Below are 21,484 nucleotides of genomic sequence, written 5' to 3'. Positions count from 1 at the left end.
TGTGTGTCAGCCACACTTCAATTAAAAAATAAAAGTTGAACAGTTAGCATATAGGAATTCCAATCCTAGGTATCTACCCAAGAGAATTAAAAACATATGTCCACACAAAAATTACACAAATTTTAACAGCATTATTCATAATGGTGAAAAAATGGATATAACCTAAATGTGTTTCAACTGATGAACTGATAAATATGATATGGATTGTTTGGTCATAGAAAGGAATGAAGTACTGATACATGCTATAACATGGATGAAATTTAAAGTCTTATGAAGCAAAAAAAGCCAGCCACAAAGACCACAGAATCCATGTATATAAGGTGTCCAAAATAGACAAATCTATAGAGACAAGAAATGGTTGCTTAGGGTTAAGGGGCACCTGGGTGGCTCAGTCATTTAAGGGTCCAGCTCTTGATTTTGACTCAGGTTATGGTCTCAGTGTCATGAGATCAAGCCCCACATTGGGCTCAATACTGGGCAAAAGAAAGAAAAAGTCCTGTAAGGCCCATAATCCTATCACCTAGAGACAACCACTGTTACATTTTATTGATACTCTCCCAAATTATATTGTTGTCCTATGTGCTTTTTCATTAATATATTGTAAACATCTTTCCTTGTCAATAAACCCACCTCAACATAAAACAAAAGAGAGAGAGAGACTGAGTCCAGGCCAGAGTGAACACCTCCTACATGAGAACACTCCATAAAGACTGGGGAAGGTGACTATTTTCTCTAATGTGCAGAAACCAACACATAGAGTCAAGGGAAATGAAGAAGGAGAAAAACATGTTCCAAACTAAAGAGCAAGATAAAACTCCAGAAACAGACCTTAATGAAATGGAGATAAAGTGATTTACCTGACAGAGAGTTTAATACAATATTCATAGAGATGCTTACCAAGGTCAGGAAAACAATGTGTGAACAAAGTGAATATTTCATCAGAGATAGAAAATATAAGATCACGCCAAAGAGAAAACCCAGAAGTGAAGAATAATTGAACTGAAATGTTTAAAAATGGGGTTCAACACCAAACTAGATTAAGCAGAAGAAAGGATTGATAAACTCAAAAAACAGGGCAGTGGAATTCACCCAATCAGAGGAGCAAAAGAAAAAAGAATTAAAAAGAGTGAACATAGCTTAAGGGACTTAAAAGACATCAACAAGCAAATTAATATTCACATTACAGGGGTCCTAAATGGAGAAAGGTCGTCATAAGTCTTATTCAAAGAAATAATGGCTGAAAAATTCTTTAACCTGGGGAAATAAATAGACATCCAGATCCAGGATGCCTAGAAAGTTTAAAACAAATAAATCCAAAAAATCCCACACCAAGACACAGTATAACAAATTGTCAAACATTAAAGACAAGGAGAAGATCTTTAAAACAGCAAGAGAAATACAACTTGTTATATATATACACATATAAGAAAAATAAGACTATCAGCAGATTTTTTTTAGCAGAAACTTTGTAGGCAAGCAGAGAGTGGCATAATAAATTCAAAGTGCTAAAAGAAAAAGACTGTCAACCAAAAATAACCTACCCAACAAAACTGTCCTTCAGCATTGGGGAAATAAAGAGTTTTCCAGACAAACAAAAGCTGAAGGAGCTCATTACCATTAGCCCAGGCTTTCAAGAAATGTTAAAGTCAATTCTTCAGGCTGAAGTGAAAGGACATTAACTACTAATAGGAAAACATATATAAGTATAAATTTTGTCAATAAAGACAAATATATAGCTAAATTAAGAATACTCTAATATCAATGCTGGTGGGTAAATCATTTTTAAATTTAGCATAAAGGTTAAAAGGCAAATGAATTAAAAATAACTATAACGACAATGATTTGTTAATGGATATATAAGGTAAAAAGATGTAAATTGTGACATCAAAAACAAAGTGTTGGGAGAGTTAAAAATACAGCTTTAGCATGTGTTCAGAGTTAAGTTATTATCAGGTTAAAATAGACTGATATGTTTTATGTAAGTCTTACAGTAACCACAAAGCAAAAACCTATAATAGATATAAAAACCATAAAGAGAAAGAATCCAAACATAAAACAAAACTAGTTTATCCAGACCCAATAAATAAATAAATAAAATAAGGAAACATTGGACTTAAATAACAAGTTAGAACAGATGGACTTAAATATTTACAAACATTCCATTCAATAGTAGCAGAATATACATTTTTTTAAAATGACTACCTTCTATTTATTTTTTAATTTTATTTTATTATGTTATGTTAATCACCATACATTACATCATTAGTTTTTGATGTAGTGTTCCATGATTCATTGTTTGCGTATAACACCCAGTGCTCCATTCAATACATGCCCTCTTTAATACCCATTACTGGGCTAACCCATCCACCCACCCTCCTCCCCTCTAGAACCCTCAGTTTGTTTCTCAGAGTGCATATTCTCTCATGGTTCATCTCTCCCTCCAATTTCCCCCCCTTCATTTTTCCTTTCCTACTATCTTCTTCTTTTTTTTTTTTTTAACATATAATGTATTATTTGTTTCAGAAGTACAGGTCTGTGATTCATCAGTCTTACACAATTCACAGTGCTCACCATAGCACATACCCTCCCCAATGTCTATCACAGCCACCCCATCTCTCCCACCCCCCACCACTCCAGCAACCCTCAGTTTGTTTCCTGAGATTAAGAATTCCTCATATCAGTGAGATCATGTTACATGTCTTTCTCTGATTGACTTATTTCACTTAGCATAATACCCTCTAGTTCCATCCACGTCCTTGCAAATGGCAAGTTTTCATGTTTTTTGATGGCTGCATAATATTCCATTGTATATATATACCACATCTTCTTAAATGCACATGAAACATTCTCCAGGATAAACCACGTTAGGCCACAAAACAAGTATTAATTAATTTAAAAAGCTTGAAATCATATCCAGTATCTTTTCTAAACTCAAAGGTATAAAACTAGAAATCAATTACAATAAGGAAACTGTAAGATTCATAAATATCTGGAGATTAAACATACTTTGAATAACCAGTAAAAAAATCAAAAGAGAAATCAAAAATATCTTGTAACAAATGAAAATAGAAATACAACATACCTAAAATGTATAGGATGCAAGAAGAGCAGTTCTAACAGGGAAGTTTATAGTGATAAATGCCTACATCAGGAAACAAGAAAAACCTTGAGCAACTAACTTAACCTTATACCTCAAGGAACTAGGAAAAAAAAAAAAAGCAAAAACCCAAAGTTAGTGGAAAGAAGGAAATAACAAAAATCAAAGCAGAAATAAATGAAATCGAGATTTAAAAGACAATAGGAAAGATCAATGAAAGTAAGCTGGGCATTTTTTTTTTTAAGATAAAAACAAAATTGATAAACTTTTAGCTAAACTCATCAAGAATATAGAGAGGACTGGGTGCCTGGGTGGCTCAGTCAGTTAAGCATCTGCCTTCAGGTCAGGTCATGATCCCAGGGTCCTGGGCCTGAGTCCCACATCAGACTCCCTGCTCAGTGGGGAGCTTGCTTCTCCCTCTGCCTCTGCTCCTTCTCCCTGCTCATGCCCCCTCTTCTCTCTCTCTCTCTCTCTCAAATAAATAAAATCTTTAAAAAAAAAAACACCAGATTAAAGGTAAATATAATAAAATCAATGGAAAGAGTTTCCATTTCTGAAAAAGGGAATAGACTTATGTATTCAAATCTTCCTGGCAAGTACAAATAAAACCCCTAAACATTATATATACAACCCTTCATGTTGTACATATAATGAAAGGTGAAAAGAAGAAGATAGACCACAAAGAACCTTGGGACCTGAGGGAGTATATGATGGTAAAATCTCTAGACTTTCTTATTACCTCATATATCTCAGGCATGGAGTTAAAGAAAATGGCAACTAGAAATACCAAAGGGTTTAGACAATAAAAGCCCAACAAAATCTTGCTCTTTCTAGCTAAAGGATCAAGAAAAGAGACTAATAATACAGAAAACTTTTTAGATAATAAACGCTCTACTCTAGCCATGCAGCACGCATGCACATGTGTGCACAGATACACACACACACACACACACAAATGTGGCCCAACCTTCACCCAGCCTGCAAAGGTCAAGTGGGGAGTCTATACTTTTACCACCAGCAGACTTTAACAAGGCAACACAACCCCTACAGGGATGGTGTTAAAGGAGGTGAGCCCTGGGGACCAGGGCTTCCTCCCCAGTGTGTGGTAACAAGCCTCCCTACCACAGTTACAGTGGAGAGTCCATAGGGAGCCTGGACATCTAAGCCTTGCCCAGTAGTAACAAGGTGATCAACCCCTCCTTGCTGGGGTAGTGTTTGAGGAAGCCTAGTGGAAAGTGAAGACCTTGACCATCCTCCACAACATCAATGGAAGACAACTAGAGAGCAAAGTGATATCAGAGCAGCCTAGTAGGGATCCAGAACTCCAACTGCTGACCAGCAAGTGCCCCTTCCTTCCTCAGGTGTCAACTGGGGAAAAAATGGGTAACCTGGACTTCTATACCCATGAGGTGGCATTCCTTCTTATCTTGCTCAAATCAGAGAAAGACAGCTAAAACTGAATGTATATATAAGATTCAGAGTCTCATAATGCCCCAAATGTACAGATTTCAATAAAAAATCATTTGTCATACCAAGAATCAGGATGACCTCAACTTGAATAAGAAAAGATGATTGTCAGTTGCCAATCCCAAGATGATAGAGATGTTAGAATAATCTGACAACAATTTTAAAGCAGCCATTATAAAGTGCTTCAAAAAACAATTAGAAAGGTGCTTGAAACAAATGGAAAAATAGAGTCTCAGAAAGAAATGGAAGATACAAAGAAAAACCAAATGGAAATTTTAGAGCTGAAAACTACAGTAATCAAAGTAAAACTTAATAGATGGGGTCAACACCAGAATGGAGGAGACAAAGAATCATTAATTTGAAGATAGAACAATAGAAATTATCCAATCTGAATAACAAAAAAATACACTACAAACAAATAATAAAATTTTTTTTAAAAATCTCCACACAGAGCCTCAGAGATCTAACATTTGTGTCACTGGAATCCAAGAAGGAAAGGAAAAGGAGGACAGGACTGAAAGAAAGAAAAAAAGAAGAAAAAAAGAAAAGAAAGAAAAGAAAAGAAATAACAGCTGAAAACTTCCCAAATTTGGCCAGAGATACAAGTATACAGATTCAAGAAGTTTAATGAATTCCCAAAAAGAATAAATTCAAAGATTTACCAAGACACATTATAGTCAAACTTCTGAAAACTAAGGACAAAAAAAAAAAATCTTGAAAGCAGCAAGACAAAAATAACACCTTATATATAGGGAGGAAGCAATTTGAATGGCAGAAGATTGATCATAAGAAACCATGGAGGCCAGCAGAAAGAAGAACAATATTTTCCACATGTTGAAAAAGAGAAATGTCAACACAGAATTTTATGTCTAGTAAGACTATCCTCCCAGAATGAAGGAGAAATCAAGCCATTCTTAGGTGAGGGAAAGCTAAGAATTTATCACCACATACCAACCCTAAAACAATGGCTAAAGGAAGTTTTCTAAGCAGAAATGAAATTATAGAAGAAGGAACTTTGGAACATCAAGAAGGAAGAGATTAAAATGTTTAATAGTAAAAATATTGGCAAATACATCTTACTTTTACTATTGTCTAAGTTATGTTTGATGATTAAAAAAACTATAACAATGTCTGAAATGTATGTAGAGAAAATATACAATTATACTATAAACAAGGGAAATAAGAGGCAGTGAGGGGTGTAAAGGGACTTGAAGGCAGGTAAGTTTTTTACATTTCATTCAAGCTGATAAAACATCAACACCAGTAGACTGTATAAGTTGTGTATACATAATATAATACCTAGAGAAAATGCTAAAAATACTGTACAAAGGGATACTCTCAAAAACACTATAATCATATTGGAACTCTAAAATATTCAAGTAAGCCACAGGAAATCATGAAAAAATAAAAACAAAAAAACCACAGAGAACATTCTTTTTGATCACTGAGTAATATTCCATTATATATATATACCACATCTTCTTTATCCATATATCTGTCGATGGACATCCGGGCTCTTTCCATATTTTGCAATGATGTAGATGGAACTAGAGGGTATTATACTAAGCAAAATAAGTCAGTTGGAGAAAGATAAATACCATATGATTACACTTATGTGGAATTTAAGAAAGAAAACAGATGAACATAGGGGAAGGGAAGGAAAAATAAAATAAGATGGAAATTGAGAGGGAAGAAAACCATAAGAGACACTCAACTCCAGGAAACAAACTGAGGGTTGCTGGAGGGGAGGTTGGTGGGGGGAAGGGATAATTGGGTGAATGGCATTAAGGAGGGCATGTGATGTAATGTGCACTGGGTGTTATATGCAACTGATGAATCACTAAATTCTACCTCTGAAACTAATAAAAAATACAGACAACAGAAAAATATAAAATAGCAGATATAAGCCTGAAATATCAATAATTACATGTGTAAATATATAAGTAAATCCATGTGTAAATTATGTAAGTGATATGGTCTAAATCTACCAACTGAAGAATTGAGATTAACAGAGTGGATTAAAAAACATAACCCCACTGTATACTGTCAATAAAACATCAACTTCAAACATAATAATATAGGCAGGTTGAAGTAAAAGAATGAAAACCAATATACCATTCAAATACTGAATTCTTTCTCCTTAAGATCAGGAACAAGTTGTAGATGTCCCATTCTATTTCAATACTATATTGGAAATTCTAGCCAGCCCAACAAGAAAATAAGGGAAATAAGACACAAACAAATTGGATACAAAATAAAACTGTCCCTATTTACAGATGACAAGATTGTCCACACAGAAAATCCTAAGAAACCTACTAAAAAACTCTCAGAAAATAACAGTTCAGCAAGGCCACAGGATACGAGATAAACATACAAAAAAATCAATTGTATTTCTATACTAACAATGAACATGAACACATAAGATACCAAAATTAAAAGCACAATATCATTTACATTGCCAAAAAAGTGAAACATTTATGTCTAATTCGAACAAAATATGTGTAGGACTTTTACACTGAAAACAAAACACTGATGAAAGAAATCAAAGAAGATCTAAATAAATGGAGAATCATACTATGTCCATGGGTTAGAAGATTCAACATAATAAATGTCAATTCCCCCTCCCCAAACTGATACACAGCTTTAACACAATTTCTATCAGAATTCCAGCAAGATTTTACTTGTAAATACAGACAAAAGTATTCTTTTTTTTTTTTTTAAAGATTTTATTTATTTATTTGACAGAGAGACAGAGAGAGGGAACACAAGCAGGGGGAGCGGCAGGCAGAAGGAGTGTGAGAGGGAGAAGCAGGCTCTCCACCGAGCAGGGAGCCCGATGTGGGGCTCGATCCCAGGACCCTGGGATCATGACCTGAGCCGAAGGCAGCTGCTTAACCAACTGAGCCACCCAGGCGCCCCAGACAAAAGTATTCTAAAGTTTATATAGAAAGGCAAGGTAACTAGAATGGTTAAACAATTTGGGGAAAAAAAAGAATACAATGAGAGGACCAATTTCAAGATCTATTACATTGCTACAGTAATCAAGGCAGTGTGTTTTCAGCAAAGTGACAGACACATAGATCAATGGAACAGAACATGAACTCAGAAATAGACACACACAAATATGCCCCAATGATTTCTGACAAAGGTGAAAATTGCAAAACCAATTCAATGGAGGAGAGAGAGCCTTTTTAATAAATGGTGCTAGATCAATTGTAAATCCACAGGCAAAAACAAAAAATGCCTAAATCTCACACCTTATACAAAAATGAATACCAAATAGATCGTAGACTTAAATGTAAAATGTAAAACTATAAAACTTTCAGAAAAAAAAAAATAAGAGAAAATCATTGGGGACTAGGGCTAGGCAGAGTTCTTAGACTCGACACCAAAAACAAGACTGATAGAAGGAAAAATTGACAAATTGGGTTTAACACAATTAAAAACTTTTATCTGCAAGAGACCCTATTAAAGGAATGAAAAGACAAGCTACAGACTGGGAGAAAATATTTGAAAATCACACAACCAACAAAGGACTGGTATCTAGAACATATAAAGAACTCTCAGAACTTAACAGCAAAATAGCAAACAATCTTATTTGAACATGGGCAAAAGACATGAAGAGACATTTCACCAAACATACCTATAGATGGCAAATAAAACAAATAAAAAAAGTACTTGTTAAATAAAAGTACCTCATATCAGGGTTTTTAAAAGTCAACTTTAGATGATGAGAGACCTAAAGGTAAAAGTCCAAACTGTAAGATATTAGAACATAAAGAAAAATAACTTTATGTTAGAATAGATAGGAATTTCTTAATCCTTAAAAATCCCTGATTGTATTCACAAAATGGAATTCCTGGGCCCAAAACCCTAAGGATCATAGAAGTTCCACCAAGGTATCACTACTCTAAAAGATCTTCAATACTCCATCTCTGTTTCTATTTCAAAGATATTTTGAAACATATTAAAATGAAAAAGTTTAGGTAAAAAAAAGAAAGAAAACAAAAACACACTCACTTACAGTTCATCCCATTCTTTTTTTCGCTGCTGAATCTTAAGTTGGGCCCTTTCAGCTTTTAATATAAGTTTCTTTGTTTTCTCAATTTGATTTTCCACCATAATTTCACTTAGGGTTTTAGGCCGAAATTTCTTCCCTTTCTCTATAATTGATTCTTCTGGCACACCAATGCTCCCACCTGTATAGAGAGTCAACATTTTTTTTTTTCAATCTTCTTGAAACATCAAAATGAAATTCTCAAATATTTTTTTAAACCTGTCATGTTTTAAAAAACAGAATATAATGAATCTGTAAATCACAGTATTTGTTAAACAACTAACATGAATTTAACCCCATAATAAGTATTTTAGAACACCAAAATAAAGAGATCTAAGTCATAGGATTTGCTCTAAAGGACCTTATTGAAAAGTTGGCAAGACATATATAAAATAATTAGAAAACAAGATAAATAATGAGGGGCCACTGACATACAAACTGAGAAGTTGGGTAGGAATATTTGTGATATGGTAGGGAAAGCAAGCGAGTCCTATTTGACATGTATATTTGAGATGATACATACCGACTGCAGTGGTCTGTGGCCAATTGAAAAACTGGTCAGAAACATGCAAACAAACCTGTGGTTTAAGAATTACATATCTGCTGAGGCAATTTCTTACTGTATGTTCAAGCTACAGAGAGATATACTTTAGAGATATACTTTGGAAAAAAAGTTAAATAATAATATGGGATGGTCATATAGTTATAACTCATAATTTCACCTTTCATATTTCAAATATATGTGAATATGGAAAAGCAGGAGTTTAATGTGGCTTGGGTGGTCATACTTTATAACAAAAGTGTAATTCAATCTGGAATCTCTAAGAACTGTTAAAATTCAGAGAGGAGGGGAATGAATTAGTCACTCCAGTAGGAACCTGGGTATAAAAGTATCAGGCATAATTAGGGAGCAGTGAGCAAGACAATAAGCTAAAAATACCAGTAGAACAGAATGAAAATGCACTATTAATAGGAAACAGAATAGGGATATACTGTGGACAGATTAAATACCAGGAAAACAATTACAGAATTTATCTGAAAGGAGCCATGAAAGTTTTCTCAATGAAGAGGATAAAGCAGCATTAATGTCAGTACTATATCATGAGCACTAACTGTGCTGTCCTTTATTTATTTTTGATTGGGCCCTCCAAGTCATTCCCAGAATTCTTGCCTTCCTCCTACTCATCTACAGTCATCCTGTGGGCAGTTATGAGAGGCAGGTTGCAGAGATTAAGAGGTACTCTTTTCACACCTGAATTCTCAGCTCATCATTCTGTTTAAAGCATATGCTCTTGGAAAATAGTTTGAAATGTCATGTTCTATCCCCACATTCTGGGGTAGGGCCTAAGAATCTGCAAGGAAACACTGCCCAGAAACGAGCAACCAAGAAAGCCTAAATTTAAGAATAGTTAGATGTTGGAAGTAAAAAATTAGCAGCATCAAGTACTCTAACCCACTCAGTCACATAACCAGGGTGGGTTTTCTTTAGCAGCCTGCATTTAAGAGATGGTGTGGAGCATTTGCTGGAGGAACATGGCTTCCCATTCTCAGCCATACCACACACGCCATCTCTCTTGATTTTTATTCCAAAGGAATAAATTAAGAGAGACAAGAGATGGAGCTCAAGCCATCAAAAAGGGTTCAAAGGTACTGCCTACAAAAAGAAAATTCAGTTTTGAAACCTTAATAAGTAAGGATTTAAAAGCCTTTTTGTTATTTAGCCTACCTGTATCTTTCTGGCTATCCTTTCTTCCAGCTCCCTCTTTTTCTAACCTCTCCAATTTGCTTGTTCTTCTGTCTGATAGACTTGTTCGTTTGGACTTGGAATACTTAGACGGCTTCACAAGCCTATAGGAGGATATCTTGTGATCACTTTGTATGGCATGAACCACAATAGTATCACTTTCCAATGACTCACGAAATCTGAAAAAAAGAAAATAGAACAAGTATTTGCAATAGTCACCATTTTAATCAATTATACCATTTTAATAATTCTGCATGATTAATAAAATAAAACCACAACACACTATGCTTACAAATGATATTATATTGTGCTAGATCCAAAATTTGACAATGCATATTAACCAATGTGATGTGATAGAAGTTGCATAAGACTCAAAGAGCAAGTAGAATTTTCTTTCTAATGAAAACATTTAACAGACCATTATTAATCAGTATAATGCCTTTGTTTTGCTAATATGTAGAAAAATGAAAAACTTTCAGGCAGACTGTAATTTAATGGTAAGTGGATCATATCAAATTCTGACAAAATCCGCCTATCATCTCATATGAGATATCTCATATATATACATGCAATATATATATGTGTGTATATATATATGGCTCAAATATATTACCCTTTTGCCTCTACAAAAAATATTAAACTCAGGATTATAACCATCTAGTTCACTTTTCTTTTAGACCCACAGGAATTTGTTCTTTATCAATTAATGGCTAATTGTTGCTATTTTTTGGCACTGGTTCATAATTATTCCCCAAATCTTTTAATTTTAGAATTTAACTTATTTATGTATATAGCAATTATTCTTAGTTTATCTGCCTTTCTTACTACTTTTTAATCCAATCCTTTGAACTCCATTTCTTCTTTTAAATGGCTTACTATTTCTAATTTTCCCTTTTCTCTTATAGCATAGTATTTTTCTCATCACAATAAAACTTATTCTCTTCATCTTCTTGACTTCTGGAGTTTTACTTTAAATTTTAGTCTTTCCATAAAACACAGAAAACATGATATGGATGGTTTTGGTCCCATCAAAATTTAAAACTTCTGCATAGTTAGAAAAATGTGAACAAAGTTTAAGGCAAATGGCAGAGTAAAAGTGTTTCCAATATGTATAATTAAAAAAAATACAGAAATAGTGAATAAAACTAAGGGGAGAAATAAAATTCAAAGAAAAATAAACAAGGAATCTTTCTCAGAAGATTAAATATAAATGAACTATAAATGTATGAAAAGAAATGCTCAGAAGAATATCAATGAACTACAAACATATGAAAAGAAATGCTTAACTTCACCACTAATCAGAAAAAAGCAAATTATTCAAGCAAGAGTTATCACATTTGGTCTATTAGATTGGTAGAGATGAAAACACTGGTAGTACCCAGTGTTACCCAGTGGTAACTTTATTCTCTCCCCCACTCCAATCAGATAGCAAGGTAACTTATTTCCTTCCATATATTTAGTGAAGACACAAAGCTGAGGAGGGTGCAGCCTGGACAGGGAGAGAAAGCAGGGAATTAAGGAAGCAAGTACTTGAAGGCAAGAAGACTGGGGAAGAGGTTTCACTTGACAAGCGGGGATGATAGACAAATTGGGTCCTAGAGCTGTGGGTACGTATTCCCTGCTTCTGGCAGCTTCTGGGGAGATACAAGGTCCCAAAGATAAGGACTGCATGTGTATTCGATCCTGGGAACAGAGGCTCCTGGCCTCATCAAAAGCTACCTGCTCCAGAAGAGTACAAAAACCATAGACTCAAACAAATGAAAGAAGCAGGCAGGCTGGGACAATGAGCCTCACTAGTTTAAGATTCATACTCGCCATATGTATACATTCACAAATATAGTATGAATATTTATTAAAGCCAAACATAGCATATATTATATTGAAGTTTCTTCCTGAGAACTTCTTAGCTACTTTCATCTCTTGGCAGGTAGTCATCTAGATATAATTCCAAGATTCAAATATTCAGGTATTAATATCAGGTAACAAGTACCATGAATCACAGAGCAGAGTACCAGAGAGGAAACTGTTGCATAGGGAGAGATCTCTGAAGATCTCTCTTCCAGGCTTCAGGTGATTATTGATCACTACATGCATGTGATGAGTCCACGTGAAGCTGGGGAAAGAATCACCAGAAGAGAGCAGGCAGAATAATCCCCAGGCTTCACATAGGTTGGAAGAGCTTGTGTTCCCACAAACCCCATAATACATAGGTCATAGGATAGAGTACTCAGAAGGATTTTATCATAGCAGTGAGGAAAAATCAGCTCTAGACGAAAGGCTGCCTAGACTTAATCTGCCTAACACAGATTAAAAGCAAGCCTCAAAAACTCAGACTATTTCCAAGTAATTTAACTGAATCCCAAAATAAGACTCAAGAATATTTAAAAGTAACAAAAAATACCCAGCAATCATGTGAAATGTGGTGAAATTCATGATGTCTGGCATCTAATCAAAATTTTTCAGGCAGGCAAAGAAGCAGAATATAATCCAAAATAAAGAAAAAATTTTCCACTAATAGAATAGACCCAGAAAACACACAGATGATATAACTAGCAGACAAGCACATTAAAGCAGTTATTATATTTTATATGTTCAGGAAATAGAGAAAAGCATGAGCACACTAAAGTGAACAAAATCCTTAACTATGATACTAGGAAATCAATAAATAATGATTAATAAATTCATATAAATACATTATTTAGATGTATGGTTATAACCACTAGAAGAGATATTAAAAGTGGATTCTCTTTAAGATCTATCATATTTGTGGATTAAAATACTCAATATTTATTTTAAAATCCATTACATCAAAGTTGTTCTATAGATTCAGTGTAATTCCAGTCAAAATCTTAGCAGGTTTTTTGATGAAAATTGACAAGTTGCAAAGGACCTATGCAATATTGAAGATGAAGAACAAAGCCAGAGGACTTACAATATCAGATGTCAAGAATAATTAAAATAGTGTTATACTAGCACAAACACAGACAGACCAATGGAATAGTATGAAGAGTTCAGAAATGAACATATATATAGTGTATATATATATATATATATATATATATATATATATATATATATATATATAAATATATGTGTATATAAATACATATACATATATTTTGTATATAATGAATATATATACACACACATACATATATACATACACATATATATGTATACATATATATACAGTTACTTGATTTATGACAAAACTATCACTACAGTCTAATGAGGAAAGGATGGTCTTTTCAACAAATAATACTAAGTCAATTGAATATCCATTTAGAAACAAACGACACATGGGAGGAAAAGATGGCAGAGGAGTAGAGGACCTTATTCCAACCGGTCCATGGAAGTAAGCTGGATATCTACCAGACCACTCTGAACACCCACAAAATCAGCCTGAGATGTAAGAAGATAGATCTGGATCCCTACAAACAGAATATTGCAAGAAGTTGGTTTCGAGGTATGAAGCAGGGAGCTGTGATTCCATAGGCACATATCAGAAGATAAACGGAAAGGCGAGGGAGCCATGGGGATCCTGCACCACCGGTGAGTGATAGCCTCTGGCTCTGGGGACCGGGCAAAGACTCGCAGACTGGTAACAACAGGGAAAGGACTTTAGGGCAGCCCCCCCCCCCGCCCCCAACTGAAACCTAGAGCGGGCAGGGCCATGCCTGTGAACTGGGGGTAGCTGGTGGTTTTAGAAGCACAAAGGGCAGAGACATGCCTGACCTGGAGGCAAGGACTGGGAGCCCTGCTGAGGGGCGCACAACCCAGGACGCTGCAGTTTATAGCAGCATAGACAGAAACAGAGATAGTGTGGCTTGGAGACCTCACTAAAGAACAGACTGCAATCTCTCTGCTCTGAGGCAGAGGGTTGGAAACAATCTCTTCTGCTCTGACTCTTGGAAGAGATGCTGAAAGCCACCAGGGAAAGCTGCCAGAGAACAAAAGCCCCCAAAAAATGGTTTTCACTGAGCCCATCCCCCACCACAGGGTGCAGGGCAACTCTGCCCAAATAGGGTTGCCTAACAGTGGCAGGCCCCTCCCCCAGAAGACAGGCTGGGAAAGCAAGAGGCCAGCAACCCTAAGGTCCCTATAAAACAGATGCCTCTTGCTTGGGTTGTGGTCAATAATTTGGACTCTATACATTCCCTCAACCACCCTTCAACAGAATGACTAGAAGGAGGAACCTCCAAAATAGGAAAGACTCAGAGACTATGATTTATGCCACAGATTTACAAATGGATACAGATATATCCAAGATGTTGGAGATGGAATTCAGGGTAGCAATTGTAAAGATGATAGCTAGAATGGAGAAATCAATTAATGGCAACATAGAGTCTCTAAGGGCAGAAATGAAAGCTGAACTGGCAGAACTTAAAAATACTATCAGTGAGATCCAATCTCATCTAGATAATTTAACAGCTAGGGTAAGCGAGGCAGAAGAACGAATTAGTGATCTAGAAGACCAATTAATAGACAAGAAGGAAAAAGAGGAGGCCAGGGAAAAACAACTCAAAATCCATGAAAATAGACTCAGAGAAATACGTGACACCATGAAACATACCAATGTCAGAATTATTGGGATCCCTGAGGGGGTGGAGAGAGAGAGAGAGAGAAAGGACTAGAAGATATATTTGAGCAAATGGTAGCGGAGAACTTCCCTAATCTGGGGAATGAAACAAACATTCGTGTCCTAGAGGCAGAGAGGACCCCTCCCAAGATCAAGGAAAACAGGCCTAGGCCCTGGCATGTAATAGTAAAACTCACAAATCTTAGAACCAAGGAAACCATCTTAAGGGCAGTTAGGGGGAAGAGATTCCTTACATACATAGGGAGGCACATCAGAATAACATCAGACCTATCCACAGAGACCTGGCAAGCCAGAAAGGCCTGGCAAGACATATTCAGGGTACTAAACGAGAAGAACATGCAGGCAAGAATACTTTATCCAAGAAGGCTGTCATTTAGAATGGATGGAGAGATGCAGAGCTTCCAAGACTGGCAGAAACTGAAAGAATATGTGACCACTAAGCTGGCCCTGCAAGAAATATTAAGGAGGAGGGGGGTTCTATAAGAGGAGAAAGACCCCAAGAGTGATACAGCAGAAATTTACAGAGACAATCTATAAAAACAAGGTCTTGATAGGCAACATTATGAATTCATATATTTCAATAATCACTCTCAGTGTGAATGGCCTAAATGCTCCCATAAAATGGCACAGGGTTGCAGACTGGATAAAAAGACAGGACCCATCCATATGCTGTCTACAAGAGACTCGTTTTGAACCTAAAGGTACATCCAGACTGAAAGTGAAGGGATGGAGATCCATCTTCCATGCCAGCAGACCTCAAAAGAAAGCTGGGGTAGCAATTCTTATATCAGACAAATTAGACTTTATGCTAAAGACTGTAGTTAGAGACACAGAAGGGCACTATATCATTCTTAAAGGGTCTATGGTCTATCCAACAAGAAGATCTAATAATTGTAAATATCTATGCCCCCAACATGGGAGCAGCCATCTACATAAGCCAACTGTTAACCAAAATAAAGAGTCATATTGATAACAATACGTTAATTATAGGAGACCTCAATACTCCACTCTCAGCAATAGACAGATCATCTAAGCAGAAAATCAACAAAGAAACAAGAGCTTTGAATGACACACTGGACCAGATGGACCTCATAGATATATACAGAACATTCCACCCTAAAACAACAAAATACTCATTTTTCTCGAGCGCACATGGAACTTTCTCCAGAAGAGACCACATACTGGGTCACAAATCAGGTCTCAACCAATACCAAAAGACTGAGATTATTCCCTGCATATTCTCAGACCATAATGCTTAAAACTGGAACTCAATCACAAGAAAAAATTTGGCAGAAATTCAAACACTTGGAAGCTAAAGACCACTCTGCTCAAGAATGTTTGGGTCGGGGCACCTGAGTGGCTCAGTCGTTAAGTGTCTGCCTTCGGCTCAGGTCATGATCCCGGGGGCCTGGGATCAAGCGCCGCATCGGGCTCCCTGCTCGGCGGGAAGCCTGCTTCTCCCTCTTCCACTCCCCCTGCCTCTGTTCCCTCTCTCGCTGTCTCTCTCTCTGTCAAATAAATAAATAAAATCTTAAAAAAAAAAAAAAAAGAATGTTTGGGTCAACCAGGAAATCAAAAAAGAACTTAAACAATTCATGGAAACCAATGAGAATGAAAACATTTAAGTCCAAAACCTATGGGATACTGCAAAGGTGTTCCTAAGGGGGAAACACATAGCCATCCAAGCCTCATTCAAAAAAATAGAAAAATCCCGAATTTACCAATTAACTTCACACCTTAAAGAATTAGAGAAAAAGCAACAAACGATGCCAAAGCCATTCATTAGAAAAGAAATAATTAAGATTAGAGCAGAGATCAATGAATTAGAAACCAGAAACACAGTAGATCAGATCAAGGAAACTAGAAGCTTGTTCTTTGAAAGAATTAATAAGATCGATAAACCACTGGCCAGACTTATCCAAAAGAAAAGAGAAAGGACCCAAATTAATAAAATTATGGAGGAAAGGGGAGAGATCACAACTAACATCAAGGAAATAGAAACAATTATTAGCAATTATTTTCAACAACTATATGCCAATAAACTGAGCAACCTGGAAGAAATGGATGCCTTCCTGGAAACCTATAAACTCCCAAGACTGAAACAGGAAGAAATTGACAACTGAATAGGCCAATAACCAGTAACGAGATTGAAGCAGTGATCAAAAAACCTCCCAAAAAATAAGAGTCCAGGGTCTGATGGATTCCCTGGGGAATTCTACCAAACATTCAAAGAAGAAATAATACCTATCCTCCTGAAGCTGTTTCAAAAAATAGGAACAGAAGGAAAGCTTCCAGACTCATTCTATGAGGCCAGCATTATCTTAATCCCCAAACCAGGCAAAGACCCCATCAAAAAGGAGAATTTCAGACCAATATCCCTGATACATATGGATTCTACAATTCTCAACAAAATTCTAGCTAATAGGATCCAACAATACATTAAAAGGATCATCCACCACAACCAAGTGGGATTTATCCCCCGGATGCAAGAGGGGTTCAACATTCACAAATCAATCAATGTGATAGAACACATTAATAAGAGGAGAGAGAAGAACCATATGGTCCTCTCAACTGATGCAGAAAAAGCATTTGACAAAATACAACATCCTTTCCTGATTAAAACTCTTCAGAGTATAGGGACAGAGGGAACATTCCTCAAGTTCATAAAATCCATCTATGAAAAACCCACAGTGAGTATCATTCTCAATGGGGAAAAGCTGAGAGCCTTTCCCTTAAGATCAGGAACACGACAAGGATGCCCACTCTCACCACTATTGTTCAACATAGTACTAGAAGTCCTAGCAACAGCAATCAGACAACAAAAAGAAATAAAAGGTATTCAGATTGGCAAAGAAGAAGTTAAACTCTCTCTCTTTGCAAGTGACATGATACTTTATGTGGAAAATCCAAAAGACTCCATCCCCAAATTACTAGAACTCATACGGCAATTCAGTAATGTGGCAGGATATAAAACGACTGCACAGAAATCAGTTGCTTTCTTATACACTAACAATGCAACTGTAGAAAGAGAAATTAGAGAAACGATTCCATTTATAATAGCACCAGAAACCCTAAGATACCTCCGAATAAACCTAACCAAAGAGGTAAATGATCTGTACTCTAGGAACTACAGAACACTCATGAAAGAAATTAAAGACACAAAAAGATGGAAAAACATTCCATGCTCATGGATTGGAAGAATAAACATTGTTAAAATGTCTATACTACTCAGACCAATCTATACCTTCAACACCATCCCGATCAAAATTCCAATGACATTTTTCAAAGTGCAGGAACAAACAATCCTAAAATTTGTATGGAATCAGAAAAGACCCCGAATTGCCAAGGAAATGTTGAAGAAGAAAAACAAAGCTGGGGGCATCACATTGCCTGATTTCAAGCTATATTACAAAGCTGTGATCACCAAGACAGCATGGTACTAGCACAAAAACAGACACATAGACCAATGGAACAGAATAGAGAACCCAGATATGGACCCTCAACTCTATGGTCAAATAATCTTTGACAAAGCAGGAAAAAATATGCAATGGAAAAAAGTCTCTTCAATAAATGGTGCTGGGAAAATTAGACAGCTATATACAGGAGAATGAAACTCGGCCATTCTCTAACACCATACACAAAGATAAACTCAAAGTGTATGAAAGACTTCAATGTGAGACAGGAATCCATCAAAATCCTAGAGGAGAACATAGGCAGTAACCTCTTTGACATCACCCACAGCAACTTCTTTCAAGATATATCTCCAAAGGCTAGTGAAACAAAAGCAAAAATGAACTTTTGGGACTTCATGAAGATAAAAAGCTTCTGCACAGCAAAGGGAACAGTCAACAAAACAAAGAGGCAACCCACAGAATGGGAGAAGATATTTGCAGATGACACTACAGACCAAGCGCTGATTTCCAAGATCTATAAAGAACTTCTCAAACTCAACACCCAAAAAACAAATAATCAAGTCAAAAAATGGGCAGGAGACATGAACAGACACTTCTACAAATGGCTAACAGACACATGAAAAAATGTCCATTGTCATTAGCCATCAGGGAAATTCAAATCAAAACCACACTGAAATACCACCTTTCACCAGTTACAATAGCAAAAATTGACAAGGCAAGAAACAACAAATGTTGGAGAGGTTGTGGAGAAAGGGGAACCGTCTTACACTGTTGGTGGGAATGCAAGTTGGTACAGCCACTTTGGAAAACAGTGTGGAGGTTCCTCAAAAAATTAAAAATAGAGCTACCCTATGACCCAGCAATTGCACTATTGGGTATTTACCCCAGTAGTGAAAAGAAGGGCCATATGCACACTAATGTTCATAGCAGCAATGTCCACAATAGCCAAACTGTGGAAAGAGCCGAGATTCCCTTCAACGGATGAATGGATAAAGAAGATGTGGTCCATATATACAATGGAATATTACTCAGCCATCAGAAAGGATGAATACCCAACTTTTACATCAACATCGTTGGGCCTGGAGGAGATTATGCTAAGTGAAATAAGTCAAGCAGAGAAAGTCAATTATCATATGGTTTTCCCTTATTTGTGGAGCATAAGGAATAGCATGGAGGACATTAGGAGAAGGAAGGGAAAAATGAAGGGGGAGAAATTGGAGGGGGAGATGAACCATGAGAGACTATGGACTCTGAGAAATAAACTGAGGGTTTTAGAGGGGAGGGGGTTGGGAGGATGGGTTAGCCCGGTGATGAGTATTAAGGAGGGCACATACTGCATGGAGCACTGGGTGCTATACAAAAACAATGAATCATGGATCATTACATCAAAAACTAATGAGGTATTGTATGGTGATTAACATAACATAATAAAATAAAATTTTTAAAAAAAACAAATGACACATGATCTCCATCTTATACCACCTCAAAAAACCAATACAGATAATGGTAAAACAATAGAGCTTCTAGGGTCACCTAGGTGGCTCAGTGGGTTAAGTGTCTGACTTTGGCTCAGGTCATGATCTCAGCATCCTGGGATCAATCCCTGAGTCAGGCTCCCTGCTCAGCGGGGAGTCTGCTTCTCCCTTCTCCCTGTGCTGCTCCTCCTGTTTGTGCTCTCTCACTCTCTCTCTGTCAAATAAAGAAAATCTTAAAAAAAAATGAGCTTCTAGAATAAATCACAGGAGAATTATTTCATAAATTGGGAATAGGCACAGATTCCTTAACTACAACATAAAAGCATGAACCATAAAAGAAAAATACTGATAAAATGAACTTTATTAAAGTTAAAAACTTCTGCTCAAAAAAAGACACCATTAAGAGAATGAAAAGGCAAGCCACAGATTAGAGCAAGATATTTTACATGCATGCACACACACATGCATCATATATATATATATGTGTGTGTATATATATATATATACACACACATATATATGTATCACAAATACATGTGTTCTATATCTACAAGACAAAAGATTCCTATCAAGAAGATATGAATAACTCTTAAAACCCAATTTTAAAAATGAATAAAGAACTTGAACACCTAAGAAAAGAGAATATACAAATAACCAATAAGTATAAGGGGCTAAGATCACTCCTCATCAGGGAAATGCCAATTTAAATCACATTGAGATATTACTGTAGAATGGCTGAAACTTAAACAAATGACAATATCAAGTGATGACAAGCATGAGTGTTATGGGTTTGACAAGGAAAATCTGTGTCCTAAGATAGCCAACCTAGCCAGCGAGAGAATCCCAGTCCTTGCCCCAGAGCTCTTCCGGGTTCTTCTCCCTGCTTTCCTTCCCACATGCACCAATCCGGGTTCTTCTCCCTGCCCCGCTTCGTGCACGCACCAAAAGTGCCAAGTATACAGAAGTAAAAGTGTATAAATTGCCCCCTTTGTTTGTGCTCGGGGCTCAGAGCTTTGGAGATCACTCTACTCTGAGCCTGCCGGCACTAAATAAACCTCCTATCCTCCAAGATCTCCGGGTGCCACTTGGTTCTTCCGTTGGGCGATCCAGTCCAGGTACCATAACAGGTTGAATGGTATCCACCCAGAAAGATACTTTGAAATCTCCCAGTATCTCAGAGTGTGACTTTATCTGGAAATAGGGTCTTGACAGAGGTAATCAAGTTATGAGATTAGAGTGGTCCTAATCCAACATTACTGGTGTGCTTATAAAAAGTGGGAACTTGGACATGCACAGAGAGATTATGTGAAAAAACACAGAACACCACTTGAAGGCAGATTTGGAATAATGCATCTACAGGAAGGAACACCAAAGATTGCTGGCAAAACACCAGAAGCTCAGAGAGGCATGGAGCAGATTCTCCCTCCCAGGTCTCTGATGAAAGTAATAAATAGCATTTTTCATGGAACTAGAACAAGTAATCCTAAAATTTATATGGAACCACAAAGACCTTTGTTGAGAAAAACAACAGAGCTGGAGTAGAACATCCCCAGATTTTGTGATATGCTACAAAGCTGTGGTAATTAAAACAATATGGTACTGGCACAAAAATATACACATAGATCAAAAGA

The 21,484-nt window shown here is 36.5% G+C and overlaps 1 protein-coding gene across 1 annotated transcript in view; it reads right to left on the bottom strand.

The window, feature by feature from the left end:
* The window catches only part of CFAP44 (cilia and flagella associated protein 44), a 139,023-nt gene that overhangs the window by 49,261 nt on the left and 68,278 nt on the right, over positions 1-21,484 (bottom strand). Inside the window, exons 23-24 of the mRNA XM_035000156.1 lie at positions 10,348-10,544; positions 8,589-8,763 (exon numbers count right to left, since the gene is read on the bottom strand). Coding sequence (XP_034856047.1) covers positions 8,589-8,763; positions 10,348-10,544 — 372 coding nt within the window. The remainder of the gene's footprint in view (positions 1-8,588; positions 8,764-10,347; positions 10,545-21,484) is intronic.

The sequence above is a fragment of the Mirounga leonina genome, unplaced genomic scaffold (assembly GCF_011800145.1).
Source record: "Mirounga leonina isolate KUSES-001 unplaced genomic scaffold, KU_Mleo_1.0 Mir_115, whole genome shotgun sequence".
Taxonomy (NCBI): domain Eukaryota; kingdom Metazoa; phylum Chordata; class Mammalia; order Carnivora; family Phocidae; genus Mirounga; species Mirounga leonina.
Note: the sequence above shows the minus strand (reverse complement) of the source record. Positions and strands in the feature narration are given on the sequence as shown.